The 24606-nt window shown below is 31.9% G+C and overlaps 2 protein-coding genes across 4 annotated transcripts; both read right to left on the reverse strand.

Moving 5' to 3' along the window:
- Positions 1 to 7945: 7945 nt before the first annotated feature.
- LOC125843768 (probable glycosyltransferase At5g03795) lies at positions 7946 to 17510 on the reverse strand. 3 transcript variants are annotated; one of them, XR_007444058.1, is made up of 7 exons: positions 17222 to 17510; positions 16862 to 17137; positions 15531 to 15817; positions 13597 to 13829; positions 12933 to 13090; positions 12506 to 12782; positions 7946 to 8021 (listed from the first exon to the last, which is right to left on the reverse strand). XR_007444058.1 is itself a non-coding variant. In XM_049522965.1 (6 exons), the coding sequence occupies exons 1-6, from the start codon at positions 17396 to 17398 to the stop codon at positions 8201 to 8203; spliced, it is 1233 nt and encodes a 410-aa protein (XP_049378922.1). In that variant the 5' UTR covers positions 17399 to 17510; the 3' UTR covers positions 7946 to 8200. The 3 variants fall into 3 exon arrangements, 2 of the variants coding, with proteins under 2 accessions (XP_049378922.1, XP_049378923.1); XM_049522965.1 differs by lacking the exons at positions 12506 to 12782; positions 12933 to 13090 and adding an exon at positions 8453 to 8610 and having other exon boundaries at positions 7946 to 8302; XM_049522966.1 differs by lacking the exon at positions 12506 to 12782 and having other exon boundaries at positions 7946 to 8302.
- A 3788-nt stretch (positions 17511 to 21298) lies between these two features.
- LOC125844298 (uncharacterized) lies at positions 21299 to 24264 on the reverse strand. Its single transcript, XM_049523583.1, has 4 exons — positions 23914 to 24264; positions 22298 to 22595; positions 22140 to 22190; positions 21299 to 21710 (listed from the first exon to the last, which is right to left on the reverse strand). Exons 1-4 carry the CDS (start codon positions 24168 to 24170, stop codon positions 21300 to 21302), a joined length of 1017 nt encoding a protein of 338 aa, XP_049379540.1. The 5' UTR covers positions 24171 to 24264; the 3' UTR covers position 21299.
- Positions 24265 to 24606: the final 342 nt, after the last annotated feature.

Here is a 24606-nt window from a genome sequence, read left to right on the forward strand (position 1 = left end):
ACTATATTCTCTGATGCATAGAACTTTTGCTACTATATTCTATAATAATAGACATGTTAAGAACCTGGTGCTTCTATAATTATTATCAATCATAAATATCGTTAACTCTTTATTAAGATCTGCTAAACCTAATACTTATGTAATATTTGTCAATCATCAAAACTCGAATTAAGTACAACTGATCAACACTCATATTCCAAACATATGGGGTAATTTTTAATTGTTTTTTTTTTTGAACCCTAAATAATTTTCCTGCTTTGTTTGTTGTCATGTCCCATCAAACATTTATTGAATTCTGGGTTATGTTTGAGCCCACATCACTTTATATTTGTCATTTTGGCTTCAAATATGAAAATATAAACTGAAAAAAATAAAGTTAAATTCGTGAAAACATGTAGGGTTAAAATATGTGGACTAGAATATAGTTTCTGATTAAAGAGAGTGACACTTTAATTTAATTGGTACTATTTTAGGTCCACAATACATAAATACATAACTCACATGTATGCTTGGTATTCAAAGAGAAAATGACAAAAAATGATTTGTTATGTTTGGTAGTTTGTTAATTAAACATGTTTTTAGAAACAATTTTGATCAATTAAATTTAATTATGCTTTTTTTCTCACAATCAAATATTTAACAAATTCTGATGAAAATTGTGAAGAAAAAATTTACTTTAAAAAATTATATCAGACTCTAGAAGTAGATAAAAAATATCAAAAGCTATTAAAGAAAAAACGATAAAATCCATTGAAAATAATGAAACTTTTTGATGGAAATTAGCAATTCTCTAGTAGTGGTGTGCTCTCTATTTCAAGCACATGTTAAATTCAGGGGCAGACTCATGCTATATTGTTTCGGGTGCTTGAGTATCTATTAACTTGGATATTATATATTTTCACGTAGGTGTTTTGGTTGTGTGCAATAATTGAATCATAATCAGTGAAATGTTAACACTTGTTTGGATGGTTGTTACGTGTTGTTTCATAATGTATTATATTGCATCGTACTGTATTGTTTTAATGAATACAGTGTTTGGATAGGTTGTATCGTTCTCCGTTGTTACATAATGTCACATATCTATGATTTGAATGATAAATCTACAAGAAAGTAGGATACGGAGTAGAGATACTACGAATAGGTATAGTGAAAGATGAAATACAATTATTAAATAATAAATAAAGATGAAATGAAAAAAAAAAATTAAGGTAAGGACGTGATTACACCAAATCGGTCGTTCCATAAAATGGGTCTTTTCATCGTTATCTAACGATGGATTTAATTGATACGATACAGTTTAATTTAAGTGACAATCAAAATAAAAATTATATTTAAACTAACTATGCAATACAATACAACGGGTTGAGAGTGCCACCACCACAAATGGACCCTACAATGCTCTTTACTTGATTTAGTCACGCTTCAATATAAAATCATATGTCTGGTAAGAAACCAAAAAAAAAAATCTATAATTTATTTTAATATTTAACTAAAACTATAAATAGTTACTTTAAATAAATTTGAAGAATCAAAACTAGTCTTTAGAGGAATACTTTGAGTTTACTTCCAAAACATAAACGACCACTAAAGATGTGACATTTTTATTTATTTATTTTAGAAGAAAATGACAAAAAAAAATATAATTATTATGTTTGGTATGGTTTAAGATAGTCTCCTAAACGTGTGTTTGAACAATTTTAATTCAACTAAATTTGTCGAAGGTGCATTTTTAATAGATAATAGTGAGATGTGAACTCGAAATACCAACTTACATAGATATCATAATGAAATGTGCGATTAAATCGATCTTAAAAATTCGATTTCTTTAACTAGAAACACTTTTATTTACTTATTGGTAGTATCTATTCTACTATACCTATGAAATCTCAATAAAGTAATTCTCTTTGGCTTAGCATAGTTGTTTAATTTGAGAATATGCCGTTCCATAAAAATAAAATGAAATTAATGAAGTTAAATAATAATAATAATAATAATAATAATAATAATAATAATAAAAACAATAAAAAAGTGTCGTTATAACTCTTTTAAAGTATTGATAAAACATTAATAGAATATTCTTATTGTCTTTATCTTTGAAAAATTAAACTTTTATAGGGTTTCAACCTCTTAATTTTAAAATACCTTACCTTACATACCTTTTTTTCAATCGAACTCGTCGAAAAAGATACTAACCAAAGTTTATCTTGTCCATATCTGAAAAATAACGTCTACGAATTCCTTGTTATGATGAATAAATAATAATAATAATAATAGAAGTGATTAATTATATGGTTAAATTTGTCATCTTTCAGTTCTCTAATTAATTTTTTTTTAAAAGCATCAATAAGCCGGCAAGTTATATTTAGATGCTTCAAATCTAGAAATCTTTATTTGTCACTTTTTACATAATTTTTTTAAAAAAATTCTATACAAAATTATTATTTTTATAATTATTATTTTTCTTTATGTTTTGGTCTATGGTTTGTGGATAAGAACCTTTTGCCTATATTTATTATATATAAAAATAAACACCATATTGCATGACGCAATTCTATGAGATAATGAACTCATAATACTCCACTTTTTCATTCAACTTTTGGACTGTTTATCTGTTTGAACATATGACACAATCTTCACCTTGTGACCTATTGTGCGCTCCTCGGGCGAATTCAGAATTTAAAAATTAATGAATTTAAAATTTTAAATATACGATTAATTTTTACATACGTGTATATATAGTTTATATAGTTCAAACCAATAGTTCATTATTGTATAATATATGCAAATGAATTTTATCTATTGAATTGCGATGATCATATATATTAAATCAAACGTTATTCAGTTCACTTCTTAAGTTAATTTGTGATGTTGAGTTAAATCGAACGTCGATTTTCTCTTCCCTCCCCCAACAACCAAAGATAGCCAATATGGAAAAATTGATTAATTACTTGTTCTAATAGGATTCCTCCATTGATTCTCATTTAATGATATTTGGTGTTTTATGCATGAGTTTTAGTTAAAACCATATTATAATTTATTTCTTAGTCAATTAATAGAAAGTACTAGTTTTTTTTTCTATGAAAAATATTGTACATTGTATTATTGGGTCATGTCTTATTCTTTTGACTTGAATATAGTACCAGATACCTTTTCTTGATTATTCAACCAAAAATAAATTGGACTATTCAAAAGAAATAATTCACGTAATTGCAAAGCCAACGTGAAACATAACCAACAAAAAAAAAAAAATACAATACATATGTGTGGATTAAATTATTGTTTTTTCTTGGTTTCCCATTAACAAGGTATGGTACTCGATTTGGGATACGACTAATTTGAGTTCGTGTAAGAGAGTCTAATTTTGAGGAGTAAGATGTTCACTAACAGAAGAAATTTCATTTTCAAAGCTCGAACTTTACATCTTTATATTTAATTAATGTCGGAGGGGTACTTGTCACCCTTCCATAACCTTGTGGTTTTACTTAGTCAAGAGCACAAGAATAGCTTGTTTAAGTTATCTTCTATGTAGATTAGTAATACCAACAATAACATATCAAGTGTAAAGGGCGATACCAGTTTGGGCCTAGAAGGTTTATCCGAATTTCCTTTGGTTAAAATTATTTTTCAGGTATGTGAGTAAATGTTAAATCTCCATTGGTTAATTTGTGTGTTTACTTCTTCATATTTCGATCCACTTAGTGAAATTTTTTGTTCCGCCACTCCCCACAAGTGGAATCTGAAGAGAGCGGTGTGTGTTCAACCTTACCCTTGTAAAGGTAGAGAGACTGTTTTTCGATGCACCCTCGACTCAAGTATAGCATATTAAAAATGGGTATAAAAGGAAATACACTAATAAAGAACCAGTCGAAATAATGGAAAAAAGAATGACTCCATGTAGATTAGCATTAAATTGATTATTTGATTTTATTTAGTTGGTGGACATAAAGTGTGAGTTTTATTTATTAGATTTTGTATTGGGCCATGGATCACCTGGGAGTACTATGAGTTTGACAGTAGTGTAGGGCTTTAGTCAAATGTAATATATTTATTTGTGTAGGGCTTTGTCAAATGTAATATATTTATATACATTGTATAATAATTATGTTTTCTGGTTTTTGATTTGTAATGCTTCTTTCAAGTGAACTGATACAACTTTGAATCCAAATTATACCCATATTACAACTCGATTAATTTGGAGTCGCATACTAAAGGGTCCATTTATAGAGGTGACACTCCTAACAAAAACCTTTTCTAAATTCAGAGTTCGAACCCGAAAACACTAATTAATATGAAGAGATCTTAACTATCCCACAACAACCCGTGTTGGTATCTACTGTACACATTATAAAATTATGTTTCAATTGAATTATCTTATAAGATTTCATTTTATTTTTGGTTTTCCCTTTTGTAATATACTTCATGAAGTTCATCTTGATGTAATGTGCCAAAAGGAAATTCATAATCAAGGTCCATTTCATTTAAACTTAACTTCCTTCTTTGTATATGTTCACAAATAGCCTCTACAAGGGCTGTCTTGATTTTTTGGCCCAGCCTAACAATTTCTTTTTTAAAAAAATTAGCCTTAATTTCAGAAAATTCGCTAGGCAAAATCTTTTGTTGTCCATCGAGCATAATGTCATGTCCTGCCACTTTGCCAGTTAAATTTTGCATCGGAATTCGGGAGGAAGAATCTAGAGTTGTGGAGAGGCTTATGGAGAACTCTAGAACTTCCTAGATATTTTCAAGAAGCTTTAGAATTCCCTAGAATTTGTTAAGAATTCTAGATTAGGACTAAAGTGTAAATATTGTAGAGACTTGTAAAGTAATTATTATTTATACTTAGGCCCCTATGAAGTAGTATAAATAGAGGGTCTCTCATTTGCAAACATATCAACCAAGTGTAAAGCATTCTCCAAGCAATACAAAACCTTCTTCCAAGTCTTTCTAAGTCCTTGCATTGTTAAAACTTAGGTACATTATCCACCCGAAATAAGCTCTTGTCCTGTTCTGAAATTTTTTTCTCTTTGTTTTCAGGAAATCTAGCAAATCCAAATCTAAATCCTAAACCCTAAACCCTAAACCCTGTGATATTTATGTTCTCCTATTCTTTTGCAGGGAATTACTGAAACTACTGAGGGAAATGAAGAAAATATGACTGAAGTTGTCAATGAGGTATGAAGTCTTATTATCCTTTTATGAATGATCCCCTCTGTGATATTTATGTTCTCATATTTTTTTGCAGGGAATTACTGAAATTACTGATGAGGGAAATGAAGAAAATAGGACTGAAGTTATCAATGAGGTTTGGAGTCTTATTATCCTTTTATGAATGATCCCCTTTGTGATATTTATGTTTTCCTATTCTTTTGCAGGGAATTACTGAAATTACTGAGGGAAATGAAGTAAAATAGGACTGAATCAATGGAGTAATTTTGTTCTTTTATGAATGATCCCCGTTTATGATATTTATCTTCTCCTATCCTTTTTGCAGGAAATTGTTGAAATTAATCTGAATAGTTCTGCTTTTATCGTGAAATGCGTTTGTGGCAAACGAATAAGGTTTGACATATCAGAGGCATAGGATAGAAGAACAATTGTAGAACGCCAATCAATTTTACTTCATTGTTAGGGTTGATATGTGTTAGGCTTTGGAGAACATTCTTGTGAATATTGTAGGACAGAAGAAAATTGTAGAACGTCAAATAATTTCGTTGTTAGGCTTGATACGTGTTAGGCTTTAGAACATTCTTTTGTAGAACATACTACATTTTCTTGAATAAATTTTTCTTTTATAAATAGAGTCTCAAAAGAATAGTGTATATGCAGATTTTATCTCTACTTAAGGAGGTAGAATATATTATTAGTCATAACTACAAATAACTATTTTGATATTGTAGCAATAACAACAATTACGCGTTAATCTTAATTAGAAACTAAAAATAAACATATAAACATGTTGTTATTGCCTGTAAAGCCTTTTTTTCCCTTGATTATGTTCTATTTTTCGCTAGGTCTACAAAGATTATAAGAGAATATATGTCTTTTAAGACAATTTATTCATTATATGTAGTTCTAGGTGTATATCGCTTATTTTAACACCTTCATTCACTACAATTTCATATTTATGGACCAATTCAATTGAAAGTCAATGCAGAACATGAAAAACTATCTCAAACGACATTTGTTTATTTTATCCTCGATATGTGCACTTGCACTTTCTGTCGAACACAATCACATTTATTTGTGTCAAATACTTATGACCACATATCTATCTTAATATATGCATATCTATTACACTTATCATCGTATGAATATATTGGACTTTAGCGACCCACCACTCACACAAAAGAAACAAAGGGAAAAAGCTCATTTTGAAAAATTGGACAAAACTTTCTTGACCAATAGGTAACAAATATTGTCTCTATATGTGATCTTTTTACAATATTATATTGTGTTTGTTTCCTAACCATAGTGAGAAATTGGCTGAAGTATGGTTTCAAACTGACAAAAACATCAAAACCTTATATGATGTAACTAGTATATCTTCTATAAAGGTCATCAACTTTTCTTTGTTTGATTGAGTTGATAACATTCATCATTTCCATGTTGAAAATTTCAAAATGCAATCTCAATAACATCTCGATCAACTTGCTAGTTATTATACATAACATTCATCATTTCCATGTTGAAAATTTCAAAATGCAATCTCAATAACATCTCGATCAACTTGCTAGTTATTATACATAGAGATGACATAATCACCCCATGAAATCATAACTCGACCAATTCATCTAAATTTGAATTAAGTATTGACTCATTCATTTATTAGCTCAGCTCATTTTATCAATCTGTTTTAACTCGTTAAATTTTGAGTTGTACCGCCTGTATCTAACTCAAATTGAATCATGATAAATCTTGTCAAAATACTATGCGCGTCTTTTGTTGACTATTATTTGCCATTTCACTTCCATCTTTTGGTTAAGGTAAGGTGTACTGCAGCCTGTTATGAAATGATTTTGAAAAAGAAAAAAAGCAATGAAATGACCTCCTTTTAAACTAAAATAAAAATTAAAAGCCAATAGCATGCTTTTAACACATTTTGTAGACATCCTTTTTGTAGGTTGGAAAAAGATAAACATATTTTTATTATCATGGACTTGTGAACTATGTTTCTCCGATCCTCCAAAATATTAACGTCACCGCCATATCGAATCATCCTCCAAAAATGCACTACACTCCTAGTTGCACTTTTAGGACTCCGAACAACATAACTCCTAAATATGCGTTTAAGCTTTCAAACCCTCAAGATTTCGTTACAACAGTACTCCCTCTCTTATAACAATTTAGCTTTACAATGCCCCTTTCACAATTTTGAAATAATTCATAGCCACTCACATAGTCGAAAGTCAAACGTGTTTCAAACTACAATTTAATTATATGAAATAGCAAACTATTAATTCAAATTAAATACTATAGCCATAATTTATTTTATTTGTAATTCGCAACAAACATCCCACTTTTTTGTAATTTGATTCGGTATACAATTAGTCATTTTCGGTATACAATTACCCATTTGATATACAAATGTATAAAAATGTGTTTATATTTGTATAAACCGAGAGAAAAATATATATACAAATACATATATTTTCATCGTATACACTTATAATTATACAAATACAAATCTTATTATACAAAATACAATGTATAAATAAATTTATACAAAACTGAACAATTTGTATAAAATTGGATGTATCTAGCGAATTATACAAATCAAAAGCTCCATAACAAACATAAAATTTGCTATAAAGCGCAATTATGCAAACTATAGCTATAACATACAAATATGATTTTTATGTTTGTTATAGTTGCTCTAAATTTTTTGTTTAAGACATTCTACATTTACTTCTTAAGGAAAAGACATACTACATTTACTTCTTAAGGAAAAGACATTCTCTTTTGGGAAGATCCTTGGTTAAATCTGAACGAGACTCTAAGACAGAAATTTAAAGGCCCTCTACCTTGGAATGCCCTAACAAAGACACTGTTGTGAACACGGCTGGACAAGTTGTTGGGCTTGAGGCTAACTAAACCACAAAGAGGCCCAAGAATTAGACACCCCAATACTTGTTTTCCTTGGGATCCAGGTTGAGTAGACTGCTCTTCCTATACTTGATTTATCGTATTCATAGTTTCTGGTCTAGTACTTGATCACATGATGGCGAAGCCAGAGTTCATACATGACCATATGAAAAGCATCATGTCTTATAGGAGGTGAATTCCACTGGAAGTGCTTCTGAACCTGACAAAAAAGAGATTTAATCATAAGAAATTTATTGATATAGACTCTTCTCGAGTTAGCAATGCAATTTGCGTCTTCTCACATTCACTAGCACATTATGTACGAACGATGGGTATAAATACTCAAAAGGATATCAAAGATGTTACTCACCTTTACTAAATTGTTATGCAAGGTGGCAAATTCTTCTTGTGTGATGTTCTTGAGAATTTGCTTTAGGTCATATACATCCTTCTCCCTCAGTACAACCGCAAACTTACGCCAATCGACAATGTCATTGAATGGCAAATCATAGTAATCAGAAAGTATCACTGCAAAGATGACCCAAAAAAGTAGTGGAGATTTAGGAAGCAGGCATGGTGTAAGTTAAACAATCAGATAGTTTTAGAAAAAAAGATGAACAAGTATGTTGAACAGCATTTCACTATGAATTCCTTCAAGCCAGATTGTTTTTAACTAACTTGGTGACCAATTACTTCGTCTGCTCAATCTTTCTTTCTCACCCTTTGTGATATTTATGTTCTCCTATTCTTTCGCAGGGAATTACTGAAATTACTGAGGGAAATGAAGAAAATAGGACTGAAGTTGTAGCCTTTTTTTTTCTTTTGATTGTGCTCTATTTTTCGCTAGGTCTACAAAGATTATAAGAGGCTTTATGTCTTTCAAGACAATTTATTTATTATATGTAGTTATAGGTGTATATCGCCCTATTTTAGCACCTTCATTCACCACGATTTCATATTTATGGACCAATCCATCTGTAAGTCAATGCAGAACATGAAAAACTATCTCAAACGACATTTGTTCATTTTATCCTCGATATGTGCACTTGCACTTTCTGTTGAACACAATCACATTTATTCTTGTCTAATACTTATCACTGCATATCTATCTTAATATATTCATATCTATTACACTTAGTATGAATATATTGGACTTTAGCGACCCAACTGTCACACACTTAGAGTTTCACTATTGTTTCGTACGGCACTCGACAACTTACTCACGACTCTTTCATGTTTTTGTAAGCTCAAGTAAGTCTTTTGAAGTTAGATCGCTAAGAGAATGAAAGAAAAGACTTAGAAAGATTAGACAGCTTTGAAAAGAAGGCTTTGTATTAGCTTGGAAAATGCTTTACAACTTGAGTGATGCCTTGCAAATGAATGACACCTCTATTTATACTACAACCTAGGGGCTAAAGTGTAATTTAAAATTACCTTACAAGTTTCTAAAGTATTTACACTTTGGTCCCTCTCTAGAAAACTCTACATAATCTAGGATGTTCCAAAGCTTTCTTGAAATATCTAAAGGATTCTAGAGTTCTCCATAAGTCTCTCACAACTCTAGATTCTTCCGTCCCTATCCGGATGCAAAATTCAACTGGCAAAGTGGCGGGACATGACACTCTCCCCCACCTGTTGATGTGATGACCGCGGCGCACTGCTGCAAAAACTCCAGGATTTGGTCTTTAAACTTGGACAAAACTTTCTTGACCAATAGGTAACAAATATTGTCTCTATATGTGATCTTTTTTCAATATTATAGTATGTTTGTTTCATAACCATAGTGAGAAATGGGCCAAAGTATGGTTTCAAACTGACAAAACATCAAAAACCTTATATGATGTAACTAGTATATCTTCTAAAAAGGTCATCAACTTTTCTTTGTTTGATTGAGTTGATAACATCCATCATTTCCATGTTGAAAATTTCAAAATGCAATCTCAATAACATCTCGCGATCAACTTGCTAGTTATTATACATAGAGATGACATAATCACCCCATGAAATCATAACTCGACCAATCCATCTAAATTTGGATCAAGTATTGACTCATTCATCTATTAGCTCAGCTCATTTTATCAATCTGTTTTAACTCGTTGAATTTTGAGTTGTACCGCCTGTATCTAACTCAAATTGAATCATGAAAAATCTTGTCAAAATACTATACGCGTCTTTTGTTGACTATTATTTGCCATTTCACGTCCATCTTTTGGTTAGGGTAAGGTGTACTGCAGCCTGTTATGAAATGATTTTGAAAAAGAAAAAAAGCAATGAAATGACGTCCTTTTAAACTAAAATAAAAATTAAAAAAATCTAAGGAAGAAGATATTTAGATAAATATATTGAAATACTTTCAGTTACATGATATTTCAGGTTGATGTTATTTGACAACTCTTTATTTAGTGTTCATTCACTAACTTCTAGTTTGATTATGTAAATGACTGAAAATATATTGTAATCTTGTTACACTAATAAATGATAAAAGACATGACACACCTACAACTTATCAGTCATGACTCTAGATAAGGAGTTATGAAAATCGAGCATTCGAATAGAAGGTTAGTAAGTAGTCGAGTGCTGTCTAGTTTCCTTTTTCTTACTTTCTTAATATCTTACTCTTCGATTCTAGTATGACATGTTTCCTAATTTGTTACGAGACTCTATCGTTAACACCCTCTCTATCTTTCTCTACTTACACAAGATAGAAATAAAACTACATACACACTGAGGGTTTATCTAAACACCTTCCCCCACAAGATAAAAATAAAATTACATACACACCGAGTGTTTATCTAAATACCTTCCCCCAGAAAAGTATAAGATTGCATGCAAACCAAACGTCTATCAAAAAGTATAAGATTGCATACAAACCAAACATCTATTAAAAACAATATTGCACACACATCCCAAGAATCTATGTGAACCATCTTCGTACATTCACAAGATAGAGTAAATATTGCGTACTACTATCCTCCCCAAACTTCACTCGGAAAATTAGGCTGGATTTTTAATTGCTACATCATTGAATGACAAAACAAATGAAGAACAAATAAAACAAGGAAATTGCAAAATGTAAAGAGCTTTATATCATTTTCTTTTTTTTTTGTTTCTATGTCAATTTGACTAGCAAACCATCCATATGGTCCTTGGGAGCAACTCAAGAAAGCTTATGGAACCTAGAGAAAAAGAAAAGCAAAATTTTTCCACAATGAGTGCTCCCTAAGTACCCTGTCAACATTGCATCTACTACTTTATAAAGTCTTAGAATTGAAGGCACTCTACAACCATTGAACCTGTCAATACCGAATGCCAGTTAAACGCTACACTAAAACGTTATCACGGGTCAGAGAGAAAAGGTCAGTACGAAAAACAATAGACGATCTAACACATTACCAAGAGTCGAGTTTCGCAAATCAGTAAAAACTAGCTATTGTATCATGAGGTTGGTCAATAGCATGCTTAAGCTTTTAACACATTTTGTAGACATCCTTTTTGTAGGTTGGTAAGATAGTGACATATGCCTTGCGTAAACTAGGAAAACGATAAACATATTTTTATTATCATGGACTTGTGAACTATGTTTCTCCGACCCTCCAAAATATTAACGTCACCGCCATATCAAATCATCCTCCAAAAATGCACTACACTCCTAGTTGCACTTTTAGGACTCCGAACAACATAACAACTAAATAGGCATTTAAGCTTTCAAATCCTCAAGATTTCGTTACAACAGTGCTCCCTCTCTTATAACAATTTAGCTTTACAATGCCCCTTTCACACTTCCTGAAATAATTTATAGCCACTCACATGGTCAAAAGTCAAAACATGTTTCAAACTACAAATTTCGATTTAATTGTATAAAATAACAAACTATTAATTTAAATTAAATACTATAGCCATAATTTATTTTATTTGTAATTCGCAGCAAACATCCCATTTTTTTGTCATCTGGTTCGGTATACAATTAGTCATTTTCGGTATACAATTACCCATTTGATATACAAATGTATAAATATGTGTTTATATTTGTATAAACCGAGAGAAAAATATATATACAAATACAAATACATATATTTTCGTCATATACACTTATGATTATACAAATACAAATCTTATTATACAAAATACAATGTATAAATAAATTTATACAAAACTGAACAATTTGTATAAAATTGAATGTATCTAGCAAATTATACAAATCAAAAGCTCCATAACAAACATAAAATTTGCTATGAAGCGCAATTATGCAAATTATAGCTATAACATACAAATATGATTTTTATGTTTGCTATATGTGAGTTGCTCTAAATTTTTTGTTAAAGACATTCTACATTTACTTCTTAAGGAAAGGACATTCTCTTTTGGGAAGATGCTTGGTTTAATCCGAACGTGACTCTAAGACAGAAAGTTATAGGCCCTCTACCTTGGAATGCCCTAACAAAGACACTGTTGTGAACACGGCTGGACAAGTTGTTGGGTTTGAGGCTAAACCACAAAGAGGCCCAAGAATTAGACACCCCAATACTTGTTTTCCTTGGGAACCAAGTTGAGTAGACTGCTCTTCCTATACTTGATTTATCGTATTCATAGTTTCTGGTCTAGTACTTGATCACATGATGGCGAAGCCAGAGTTCATACATGACCATATGAAAAGCATCATGTCTTATAGGAGGTGAATTCCACTGGAAGTGCTTCTGAACCTGACAAAAAAGAGATTTAATCATAAGAAATTTATTGATATAGACTCTTCTCGAGTTAGCAATGCAATTTGCGTCTTCTCACATTCACTAGCACATTATGTACGAACGATGGGTATAAATACTCAAAAGGATATCAAAGATGTTACTCACCTTTACTAAATTGTTATGCAAGGTGGCAAATTCTTCTTGTGTGATGTTCTTGAGAATTTGCTTTAGGTCATATACATCCTTCTCCCTCAGTACAACCGCAAACTTACGCCAATCGACAATGTCATTGAATGGCAAATCATAGTAATCAGAAAGTATCACTGCAAAGATGACCCAAAAAAGTAGTGGAGATTTAGGAAGCAGGCATGGTGTAAGTTAAACAATCAGATAGTTTTAGAAAAAAAGATGAACAAGTATGTTGAACAGCATTTCACTNCCCCCCCCCCCCCCCCCCCCCCCCCCGCATTCCCGTATGACCTCTAGCGCCTGAGATACAATGATCCTTTATCTTTTGCCTTCACTTGAGAGAAGAAGATCATTTTCTCAAACAGAGAAAGAAGACTAAAAAATGAATTTGTGAATGAAGATCAAACACTTGGTTTCACACTATCTTACAAACTTTTCCTATCCTATCTTAAAAGCTTATCATAAATTCGGCATAATTTCCACAAGAACTGAGAAGCGAGGAAAAGGTAGTCATTCTAAGAAGAAATTCTACCATCGCTCAACTTGGTGTGTATCATGAGGTGCTTAATTGAAGATAAGACAACATAATAAAACAGTCTCAACGACTCTTTCAAGCTGTCAAAAAAGCTCAAATACTTACCAGGAACACATCCATAATGTATTGAGTCTGTTATACGAGCACTGTTAACCTGGGAACCACCTGGACATATGCAGAACTTTGTCCTGTAAAATCTCTTTTGATAAACAAGAGGTCCTGTAGCCCTGTTTATCCTATTGTTGGAAATATCCAATTCAGTGTCATTTTCCCACTGACGTGCCAGGATAACCCTGATTTTAGAGTTTCTATGACCTGCCCAGAAACCCAAAGTTGTCCTGTACAAATTAGGATCTCTGTTAGTGACATGCTATTTTCACTATAATAGCTTTTGACCATCTACGCATATATACTGATAAGCTATGCAAATGTTTAGTGATAGGTGACCATTCATGCGTAAGTGACAAACCAGACTACAAATTTTTACTCCAACTAGAAGATACAGAAAATAGTTCATGACAAAGACTCATGATTGGGTAGTGGGGAAGGCAAAGAGTGTATTAGTTCCTTCAAAAGTCTCCTCCTCTAAAGGAAGAAGATTGGGTCGAGCGCATACTTATAAATATTAATCATTAACTTTACAGAAGGAGTTTTTGAGGGCAGAAGACCAATAATCCAGAATAAGCTAACCACTCGGCCCTTTTTAAAGCGTTTTGAAATATCTTCTCACAGCCTATTAGATTGACATTTGTCCTTCAATGGATCAACAGTATTGCATGGAAAGTGAGTGCAGACAAAGCACCTATCTTTTGTTGGGAGGTCTACAGATTTGTACAACCTCAAAGATCTGAAAATTTATCAGTAAAAAGCTTGAAAACATATAGGTCACCAGCATCTCTTTTTTGTCTTTCACTAAACTGATTACAAAGGGACTTTTCCCAGTTAAAAGGCAAATTGTATTGGGCCTCCAAGAATAAGATAGAACTACCTGATCAATCTACTAATGTATGATACTCAGTTAAATCAAAGACAAATAGCCATGAAAGATATTTAAAAAGTATCTATCAGTTGAGTAAGAAGGGTATTGTTTCTGACTTAGAATCACTGCTAAATCTTCTGCAGTCCTTCAATTTACAGAAGACTCTTTTCAGTTGTAGATTTTCATTACCTTTATGGTACTGTTTGATAAAATTTCTACCTTTTCATAAAAAAGGGCCATGAAATTTATAAATACATGTGCTCACTTGTGGGATTACACTGGGTATGTTGTTGTTTATGCCCACAAAAAGGAAGATCAACATAAAAGATACTAAAGAAGAAGGCAAATATGAAGAGATGTCAAAGGCAATAGTAGATGCAACTGAGAAGTATAATTATCAAGGGAAGGTACACAAAAGATGCAGTTGAAAATTACTCTATAAATATTTGTAACAGCGAGATCATAAGCTTGAATTAAAACTTTTAAAGAAAGGTATGGGTCGCAGAAAAGGGCTGAAAAGTCAGTTACTTAGAAAGTGCCGAATATGTAGAATTACACTTAAGAAGGGGCTGAGCATGTGGACTCTGATAGTGAGATATTATTAATAATTGAAAGGTAAAGACAAAAATGTCTTCTTGAACATAGCATTAGGACAAGTAAAAGAAAAGGAATGGGTATTCAGTTTGGAGAAAAGGGCATATACCAGTCATTTTTTCATCTTCCAATTTTTCCATATTTAATGGTGTAATTCAAGTGCTATGGGAGAAAAACTATTGTGCATGATGGCGGATTGGCGGTAACACCAGAGCCCAGCTTGAGAGGAAGAGTATACAAATGCTATAGAACTGCAGTCTCTGTCAGTAAACTATCACTAAACTGGTGCAGAGGTTTTGTTTCCTTCATCCTTGGCTCAATGAAATGTCGGATTCTACTATTCACATAGAGGTAACCATGTTGGATGTGTAAACAGAAAAAGGGACTAAAGAACAAAAAGAAGTAGAAATTTGTATGAGAAGAGAATGATTTAATATGTAGCACATTCATTATCCAACAGGATTACCTGTTCTCAATGTCGTTTCCTCCAGCAGGAAGGGCAAATGGCTGCAGAACTTGTGGAAGAGCAACATCCTTATGCGGAATATATCCAACATCATAGCTAGGGGAGCACACGACACGGATTGCATTCTTTACAAGAAAGGGATGCCCTTCAGTTGCCCTGACACCAACATCATGGCAGGTAACAAAGAAGTGATCTGCACCCATGGTTCTATTCCAGTATGGATATTTGGCTATCAAACTATCAACATAGTTCTGTACAATTATGGTCATGTTCTCATATGATGTTCCCTGCATTCCATCAAAGAATTCTTACATAATATATGAGGAGTCCCAAAAGTTAGGTAGTGCCGACTGCCGAATACCCCCATCTTAAATAGTATATGTGTTTCAAATTTTTTATGTTCAAAAGCTAGGATCAGAATACAATTTTATTTTATTTTTTGAAAAGGAAGCTCGGATCAGAATATTCACTAGATTATGAGCCAAATGTATATGTCTTCTCAGAAGTACGAGACTTTTCAATGTTCGCGCAGAATGATAATCTATACAAACCAAGAGCTGGTACTACACAAGTATAACAAGCAGCACACGTTACATGGATATAGCAACAATAGGAAAGGCAAAAAGAGAAAAGTTATTTACACAATAAGTGCAAAGGAGAAAGAAATGACATTACTACATACACCGTGATTCCCAGTCCCCTTATAAATAAAAAATCAATGTTCTCAACATTGGTTGCGGCATTTCCAGTTAATTAATTAACACTTGGATAAGAAAAACTAATACATTCAGCTAACACACCCACACTAATAGATGCTGGAATCGGACTTCTGATTCCTAAGAAGATTATTTATACTATAGCCAACAGTAATGAGTAAACTCCGAAGTAATTGTACTTCTCATTCATGCACACTCTCTAGCATAAGATCTAAATGAATTAGACAAAAAATTAGCCATCATGTCTTTCACTCCTTGTTAATGGATCTGCCAGTCCTGCTTAACATCCTCAGCTAAGAAGAAAGCAAATGCCTTTCAACCTTGTTAAACTAATTGAATCATATCAATGAACTTAGAGATTCTAGCACCAATCAAATGGATTACAAAAAGAAGCCACCTGATGCAACTGTATAAGGTATTATTCATTGCCACTCTCCATTCAAAAAATTCAACATTAGGTAAATCATGCATTATACTGAACTTCTAATATGTGACTATTTTGCACAACATTCCATATCCAACCAAAATTCATTTCATAAACATCAAATAACACCAATCTAACACCAAAAATCAAATCAAAATAAGATTTTGAATACTGTAGAACACAATGCTTACCTTTCCTCTCATCTTATGACAAGAGATCGGAATGAAGAACAAGTGAGCTTCATTTGGATCCTCAGTAACAAACTTACTCTCTCGAATATTCTGGAAGAAATATCCTTCACTAGAATACTTCCCAGTCAGCTTCCTTGGCGTTTGATAAAACGTCTTCGGATCTCCATCTTTATATATAAACACCTTAAATTTCCTCTCCATTTCTTCATAATTCAACCTAAACACTTCCGGCGAATTATACACATCCGATAATACCTCCTGCTCCGCTCTAACAACCTTAAATCGCAAATAAATTAATTAATTAAAACAAGCATAAATCAGCATATGCTAGAAGAATCTAAAAGAAAATGTTAGCAGTACCTGAGATGATTGCACGATAAGCGAAGGAGTTTCAGAAGAAGGAGAATTAGGAGAGTGGAAGGATTTGAGGGAAAGGTATGTGAAGGAGAGTAGGGTTAAGATGGCGAGAGAGAGGAGGGAGCTTTGGAGACTGCAGTAACTAGATTGCGGTGGTTGTGAAAGTTTCGTCGACCACATTGCCGACGGAGATGGCCGATTCCGGCGGAAATTTTCCGGTGAAGGGGAGAAGTTTGGGCTCGGAAGTGAAATGTTTGACTGGATTTGGGCTTTTCACCAGATTTGAATGCCTAAATACACATTCATAAACAAATCTACTTTTAGAATATTNCTATACGAAAAATCCTTACAAGTTCAAGGGGCCGCTTATGCGTTCTGCCTTTAGAATATTTATTACTTCTCGTTTTAATTTACGTGACACTTTTCTTTTAGTCTATTCCATAAAAACAAAATTTTATTTATTTAATAAATATATACTATATTTTATCCAAATTCAATTCCGCTTATTTGAAGAAAAAAAATGTACTCTTCTATTTTAATATTTATTTATTTTAATAAAGATAGTTTTATAACGTATTAAAATCTTTTCATGTTTCTTAAATTTTATGTCTAATCAAATTACATTATATTAAAAATTGTTAAATTAGGTCTAAGGATATTATAGAATATAAAATGCAGGAGAAATATGAAATTTCTAATTCGTTATTTTGTATGACAATGATGTTCAGACTATCAATTTCAATTCAACTTTAAACAATCTCATGTTGATGCATGTGATCTTTTTAATCATGAAGTATGTTCACATATATATTTAACAACGAAGAGAAAATTTAAAGAGAAGATATTATTAATTATTATAAGATGATTATAAAGAGGAGAAATTTGATTAAATAAAAAAGAATAAATAAGATTAAAATTAAATATCATACTATAAATAACAAAAACTAAGGAATTGCATTGTCTAATGAAATGTTAATTCAAAGTCAATCGTGATTATAACTAAATAAAATCATAATAATTACTCTATTAATAACATATTAAAAGGGAGAAACAAAACAACTAATTTTCATCAATTTGCTGTATTTCTCTCTGCATGCGTTCTGGCTATTTGATAACGGATAAGCCTCTCTCATGCACTGTGTAGACATTAAAAAAAAAATCGTTTAATTAATAAATTGAAGGCAAATAAATATTTGAAAAATAAAAGATATAGTATTTTAAAAGAAAGCGACCCTCAATATATATATAAAAAATTATATAATATCATCACTGACACAACTCAATTTGCAAAGAATTTTGGAAAAAATCAAAATGAAATTTCTCGATATAAATTTATATTAATCAATTTTTAAAGTAACTATCGAATATCAAATATCTAATGAAAAAACTTATGTCATAAAAGGAATCAAGTAGAAGACTTGAGCCAATATCTGTTGTTGAAATGGTAGCTGCAGCCAAAAAAAAGTTCACATGTTACAATTTTAATAAATAAATAATATGAAGCAGATGGAATTAGGACAATATTATCAAGATTTTATTTTGTTTTTAATTATACGACATTCAAAATTTACTAATTCAACTAATCTTGAAGGCTCAAACACAATACTTTTAATTAATTATTTCAAAATAAAAATAAAATAAAAATAAAAATACCTGATCCTTTATGACACTTCGTTAATATCTTATAATAGGTATCGCATTTATTGCTCCTTTCTCCTTTGCACTACAAATATACAATTAATCAATAATTAACAAAAATTGAATAAAATCCCTCGACTCTTAAATCAGTTAGAGATTTCAAGTTGAAATCATAGGAATGGGGAAAAATTGTTAGAGAGAGCTTCCTTTTAAAGGATATTACGAGAGTGAGACGATTTTGAATTATTAGTCGAGACCATATTATGAAATTTGAACACCAAATGATTGGAAAATAAAAAAAAAAAGTGTTGATATACTTACGTCATGTAATAAATCTATCACTTGCTCAAACGACAAAGGCCGACCAAGTATTGCCTTAGAGTTGGATTCAGGATTTGCAGATGCATTGTGCTGTTAGAGATTTCGAGTTGAAATCATAGGAATGGGGAAAAAATGTTAGAGAGAGCTTCCTTTTAAAGGATATTACGAGAGTGAGACAATTTTGAATTATTAGTCGAGGCCATATTATGAAATTTGAACACCAAATGATTGGAAAATAAAAAAAAAGTGTTGATATACTTACGTCATGTAATAAACCTATCACTTCCTCAAACGACGAAGGCCGACCAAATATTGCCTTAGAGTTGGTTACAGGATTTGAATATGCATTGTGCTGGAGTTTCACTTGGTCCAGTATATTAATAGTAATAACTACAGGTATATTAGTTTGAACAACTTTGTTTGTCTCATCTTCATATTTTTCTTCGATCTTTCGTCGAGGAAATAGAACACCAATAGTTTTGTAAGCTAATGCTGAAGCTACTCCAAATGACAAACCTAATTGAAAAAAAAAAAAACAAGAAATCATGAATCAATACAAAAATCATGAATCGACGACAGTCAGTCAATTAAATTCTCCTTTTTAATATGAATTATTGTAGCTGAAAAATTATTTATAGAGAAACATAACGAATAAAATGAATAAGATAAGTGAAGTGAATTCTAAATAAATTCAACATACCCCAAAAAATACTTTCATAGGAATTTTCAGAATTCTGATTATCGTCTGTAATAAAATTAATTAGTGAATAATGTTTGATCAAACAATAATAAATGTATGCAACGAGAAGAAAATAATAATTAAAAAGTGCTAACCAGCCATGTCTCTGTATTATTAGAAGCCTTATAATAAAGATGTTGTTAATTAATTAGAAATATGAATTATTTTTATAGGTATAAATTAAGTGGATTTATATTAGTGAATTACGTTCCAAGAAATATTATTGGAGTAACTTCAAGTAATTATAAGATCTTCAACGTCATTAGGATTCCTATAAGGAAAAAAATAAATCCTAAAAGTAATAATTAATTTTTATTATCTTTGGTCCATATTGATGACTTTTAATTTTGATCTTTGTGAGATATGACTTAATAAATTTAATTTTTTTATTAATTAGATTATAGGTTTTTTTATTTTTTTTATGTAGGAAATATATTCTATTTAAACTATTTTTAGAAGTATATTATCATTGAATATCTATACAAACTTAATATAGTACACGAATACTTAAATGATGAAATGATTAATATTTCAGAAAATTTGTGATTATTCATAATTAATCAAAGGAATTACTGAGAGCCAAAAGTATTATCAACCCTTACTTTTTAGTCAGTTTAACTTTTATTTTTTATGAAAAAAATAAATTATCTTTCGATGGGGGAAACAATATTTGTTAATTGTTGTATATTTAAAAAATGAAAGATAGTCAAATATGCCCTTATAGTATTTGAAACAATTATAAATACTACCCTTCATTTGACTATCGGTTCAATTATATCCTTATCATTATATTTTAACACTAATTTGCCTTTAATTTAAATAGAACACATGTCGATTTCATAATCAAATAATTTGTCTCTAATTTTAAATATCGAATTCAACCCACTCCTTAATTTAACAATTTGATTTTATCAACTTCAATTCGATTCTTTAATTTTTTTTTTATTTTTAAAAAGTGTGCATCGAACACCAAAATAAACTAATTTAATTTGATTTAGTTCGATATAATCTAAAACGATTTTTCGTGCTGCGTAGGATTCTGTTTGGTGGGAAGCACTTCCTATCAATGATGATTTTTCATATTCAAAGCTTGAACCTGAAAATTCTGATTAAAAAGAAAATAACATCATCTACTGCACCACATTCTTTGATGGTAGCTACTAAAGTTTTATTATTTCACTTGAAGTTAAAGACAAATTTATTTTTAGTTTCCCACCCGGTCTGGTGTCAGATCATATTGAAGAATAAAACACTTTTTAACAAAGGTGATTTCGTACCGAGGTTAAGTTGTACTATCTAGTCATTAGACTGATAAAGTTGGAAAATAGTCATTTTTTCACTTTCTTCAAAATCCTTAGCTGCTTGAAATAAGATGAGAATGCTTCAACCAGAGCTTAAATCTTTATGATTTTCAGGTTGTAACATGTACAACAATATTCCACCAGCAACTGAAACGTTAAGAGACTCGAATTCTCCGGTCATCGGAATACTCACAAGCTCACTTGAATCCTTAGCTCTCTCGGAAAGGCCGCCTCCTTCGCTGCCCAAAACCAAACACAGAGGCTTATATGCTAACGAATCTGTAAAGTCGCGGGTGAGCCTGGAAATTCTCCTTGGCTTTTGATCGTTTGCAGGATGAGCGGCCAGAATTTTCATGTTATAATGGTTTCTGAGAGCATCCAAGTGGAGCCAATCGCCGGAGACTAATGGAAGTTGAAAGGAAGCTCCTCGACTAGCTCTAAGCGCCTTCTCGTTGAATGGATCACAACAGCCAGGAAGCAGAAAGGCACCACCCTGCCAAAAGATTTGTTTTAGCATATTACAGTCCGACATCTTTATAACAACCTTGCTTGTCAGTATACTTTTTGGCTGATATAGCTAAATGTTGTTATAGAAAACATACAATATAACATAACATGCAAAGTCGGTTTCAAAGAAAACATGGCAGTTATGGCGACATGTTCAATTGACATAGTGGAGATGAGTTGAGATGTTTAGATGTGCATACTCAAAGTTGAAGCGTCTACTTCTCATCTGAGATGGTGTTTGAGTGTCTGTTTATGTATTATGCCATACGAAAAAGCAGTAACCACAATGAGAACATGAACGAACCAAAGAACTATAGACGCTGTACTAGAAACTAGAAAGCACTGACCAATGAGAGTATAGCTGAGAAATAAATGATAATATCAACGAAAATCAAAATTAAAGCCATCTCCTTACCCATCCAAATGCCATCGCCGATCTAAGTAATGTGCCAAGATTACCAGGATCCTGCATCAACCAGTAGTCATGAATTCAATGATTCTGATATGATTCTTTCGCACAATTTATGAATTTCTAAAAAAAAATTCTTATACTATATGGTCTAAGTAAATTACCTGGATTCCATCAAGAACAAGAACTCGATGAGCATTCTCGAACCATGTAGTGCAATCTTCTTCTAGGAATTCATCATCAACACTGTGAAATGTTGAGGGAATTTTCATTAACACAATCATTTCAATAGAATCAATCGACTGTAAACCAGAGAGTTTCTTCATCACCGTTGAGCTGATGCGGACAAGGCGAACTGATTGAAGATTTAGGTCTTCAGGTATATGAGCTTCATCAAGCACGAGTAAGCAGTCTAATGTAATAGGTCTCTCTTGTACTCTTTCTTGAAAACTATATATTTCCCTGAGATCGGTTAAATCGGTCAAACTTTTACTGGAAGATGTTTACCTCATCAAAGATCAAATTGTCAAATGATAAACCAAAAAGAATTGTATAATCCCGCAAGTGGGGTTTAGGGAGGGTCATGTGTACACCGACCTATCCCTAGAAAAGCTAGATAGGTTGGTTTCGATAGACCCTCGGCTCAAAACAGATGAAAAAGACGACAATAGCAGCAAGTAGGAACAACAAGAAGAAAATACAATAATGGAGACTAGCACTAATACTCCGGGAATGGGAAAGCAAAGCACTCAACTACCTACTAACCTTGTATCATAATGCTCGATCTCCACACTCTCCTATCAAGGATCATATCCTCGGTGAGTTGAAGCTGCGCTATGTCTTGCCTACATACTTCTTAGGCCTACCTTTACCCCTCTTCAAGCCCTCTACGACCAACCTCAAGGAAGAATGAATAAAGAATATGAACGAGTGCAAAAAATAACAAACCAACAGTTCACAAGGGAGTGCATAAGAAAGGACATAGCTCGGAAGAAAATACTCAGCAGAAAATCACCACATTTATAGATCATAAAAGATGAAAATGAGCTTCTTAAACTAAAACAACAGAGCTTAGGCCATTCCAAATGTACACGTATGAAGTTGTCCCTTCAAGATTCAATGTTGTCCGCGTCTTCTGATTTCTCCCGTTGATATATAGTCCATTATAAACATTCAATTGTTAACATGAAAAGCACAATGCAAATCATGATTTCTCCCAAAAAGTGAAGTATTTTAAGATCAATTACTTCGTCTTTTCTCACTACATCACTACTCATTTCAATCATCTGTTCTATTACTTGCTCAAGTATTTCAAGATTATGCAATGTATCAAAGAAAAAAACTGAGCCCCTACGGAACTAAGTACAATCTACACTGCACTCCTTCAATTTGCAAGAATTCCGCATGTGAATATCCCAAAGGGGAATGGAATAATCTTCAAAGTTGTAACTCAACATTAAGCCAAATGGATTCAAAATCTAACAATTTGGCATTAAAATGTGAGGCTCAAACTAAACTATTAAGCTAACCACAACCACAAAGACTACAGCCATCAAGTTAAGAACATGAAATGGCTAAATTATACCATAAAGCACACGGAAAAAGTAAATACACGAAAAAGTCAAAAAGGTCATTCAGTATCTACTATATATACATAAAAAATAATTTTAGCAGTCTAATCCCGCCGAGGAGTTCGGCTTCCTCCCCTCCCCCTCCCCCCATCCCCACCCCACCCACCCCACCAGAAACAGTAAAAAAACTAGGAGGAAAAGAAAGTTACCTAATAGGGGTGGAACCCACAACAAGTACAGAACCATGAGAATGGCGATAAGAGGAGTTCTGGCGAAGCTTAAGGCAGTGTTTGACAAAAGGGTTCGAAGTACTAGTGATGGATTTCACATTAAAGGGCAAAAAAGATTCAATTTTTTCAGTTGGGAAATCTGCTTTTGAGTTAATTGGTTGAATTTTGGTTTTGGGTTCCAAAATTGAAGCTTTAATTTGTGGGAAATAGGTAGGAGAAATCCAACAACTGTTCATTGTTAATGGAAATTTGAATTCTTGATTTTCAGTTCTTCATGGTTAGCCCTCTCACAATATCTAAAAGGATGTTCCTTTTTTTCATTTTTTTTTTGTCCAAAACGCAGAGAGAGTGACGTAGAAAGTCTACTCTAATAATACTATGAGTATTAATAGATGCTTCCGTGACTCAAATTCTGTAAACTATAGATTATACAAGGATAATTTTTGTAGATAACACAAATTTTCACTAGTTTTCATTTTTTTTATTTGTAATTAATGAAATGTTTAGAATATAGTCGAAATTACTCTTAAATTATTCGTTTTTAATAAGGTGTTGTAATTTATGCAACATTGCATTACAAGAGTTTTTAAATGGAAAATGTTACAGTTCATGAATAATAACAATACTTCATAATTTAAATATTAAACTTAATAAAAAGCCTTGATAGTTTAG

This window comes from Solanum stenotomum, chromosome 11 (genome assembly GCF_019186545.1).
Source record: "Solanum stenotomum isolate F172 chromosome 11, ASM1918654v1, whole genome shotgun sequence".
Taxonomy (NCBI): Eukaryota; Viridiplantae; Streptophyta; class Magnoliopsida; order Solanales; family Solanaceae; genus Solanum; species Solanum stenotomum.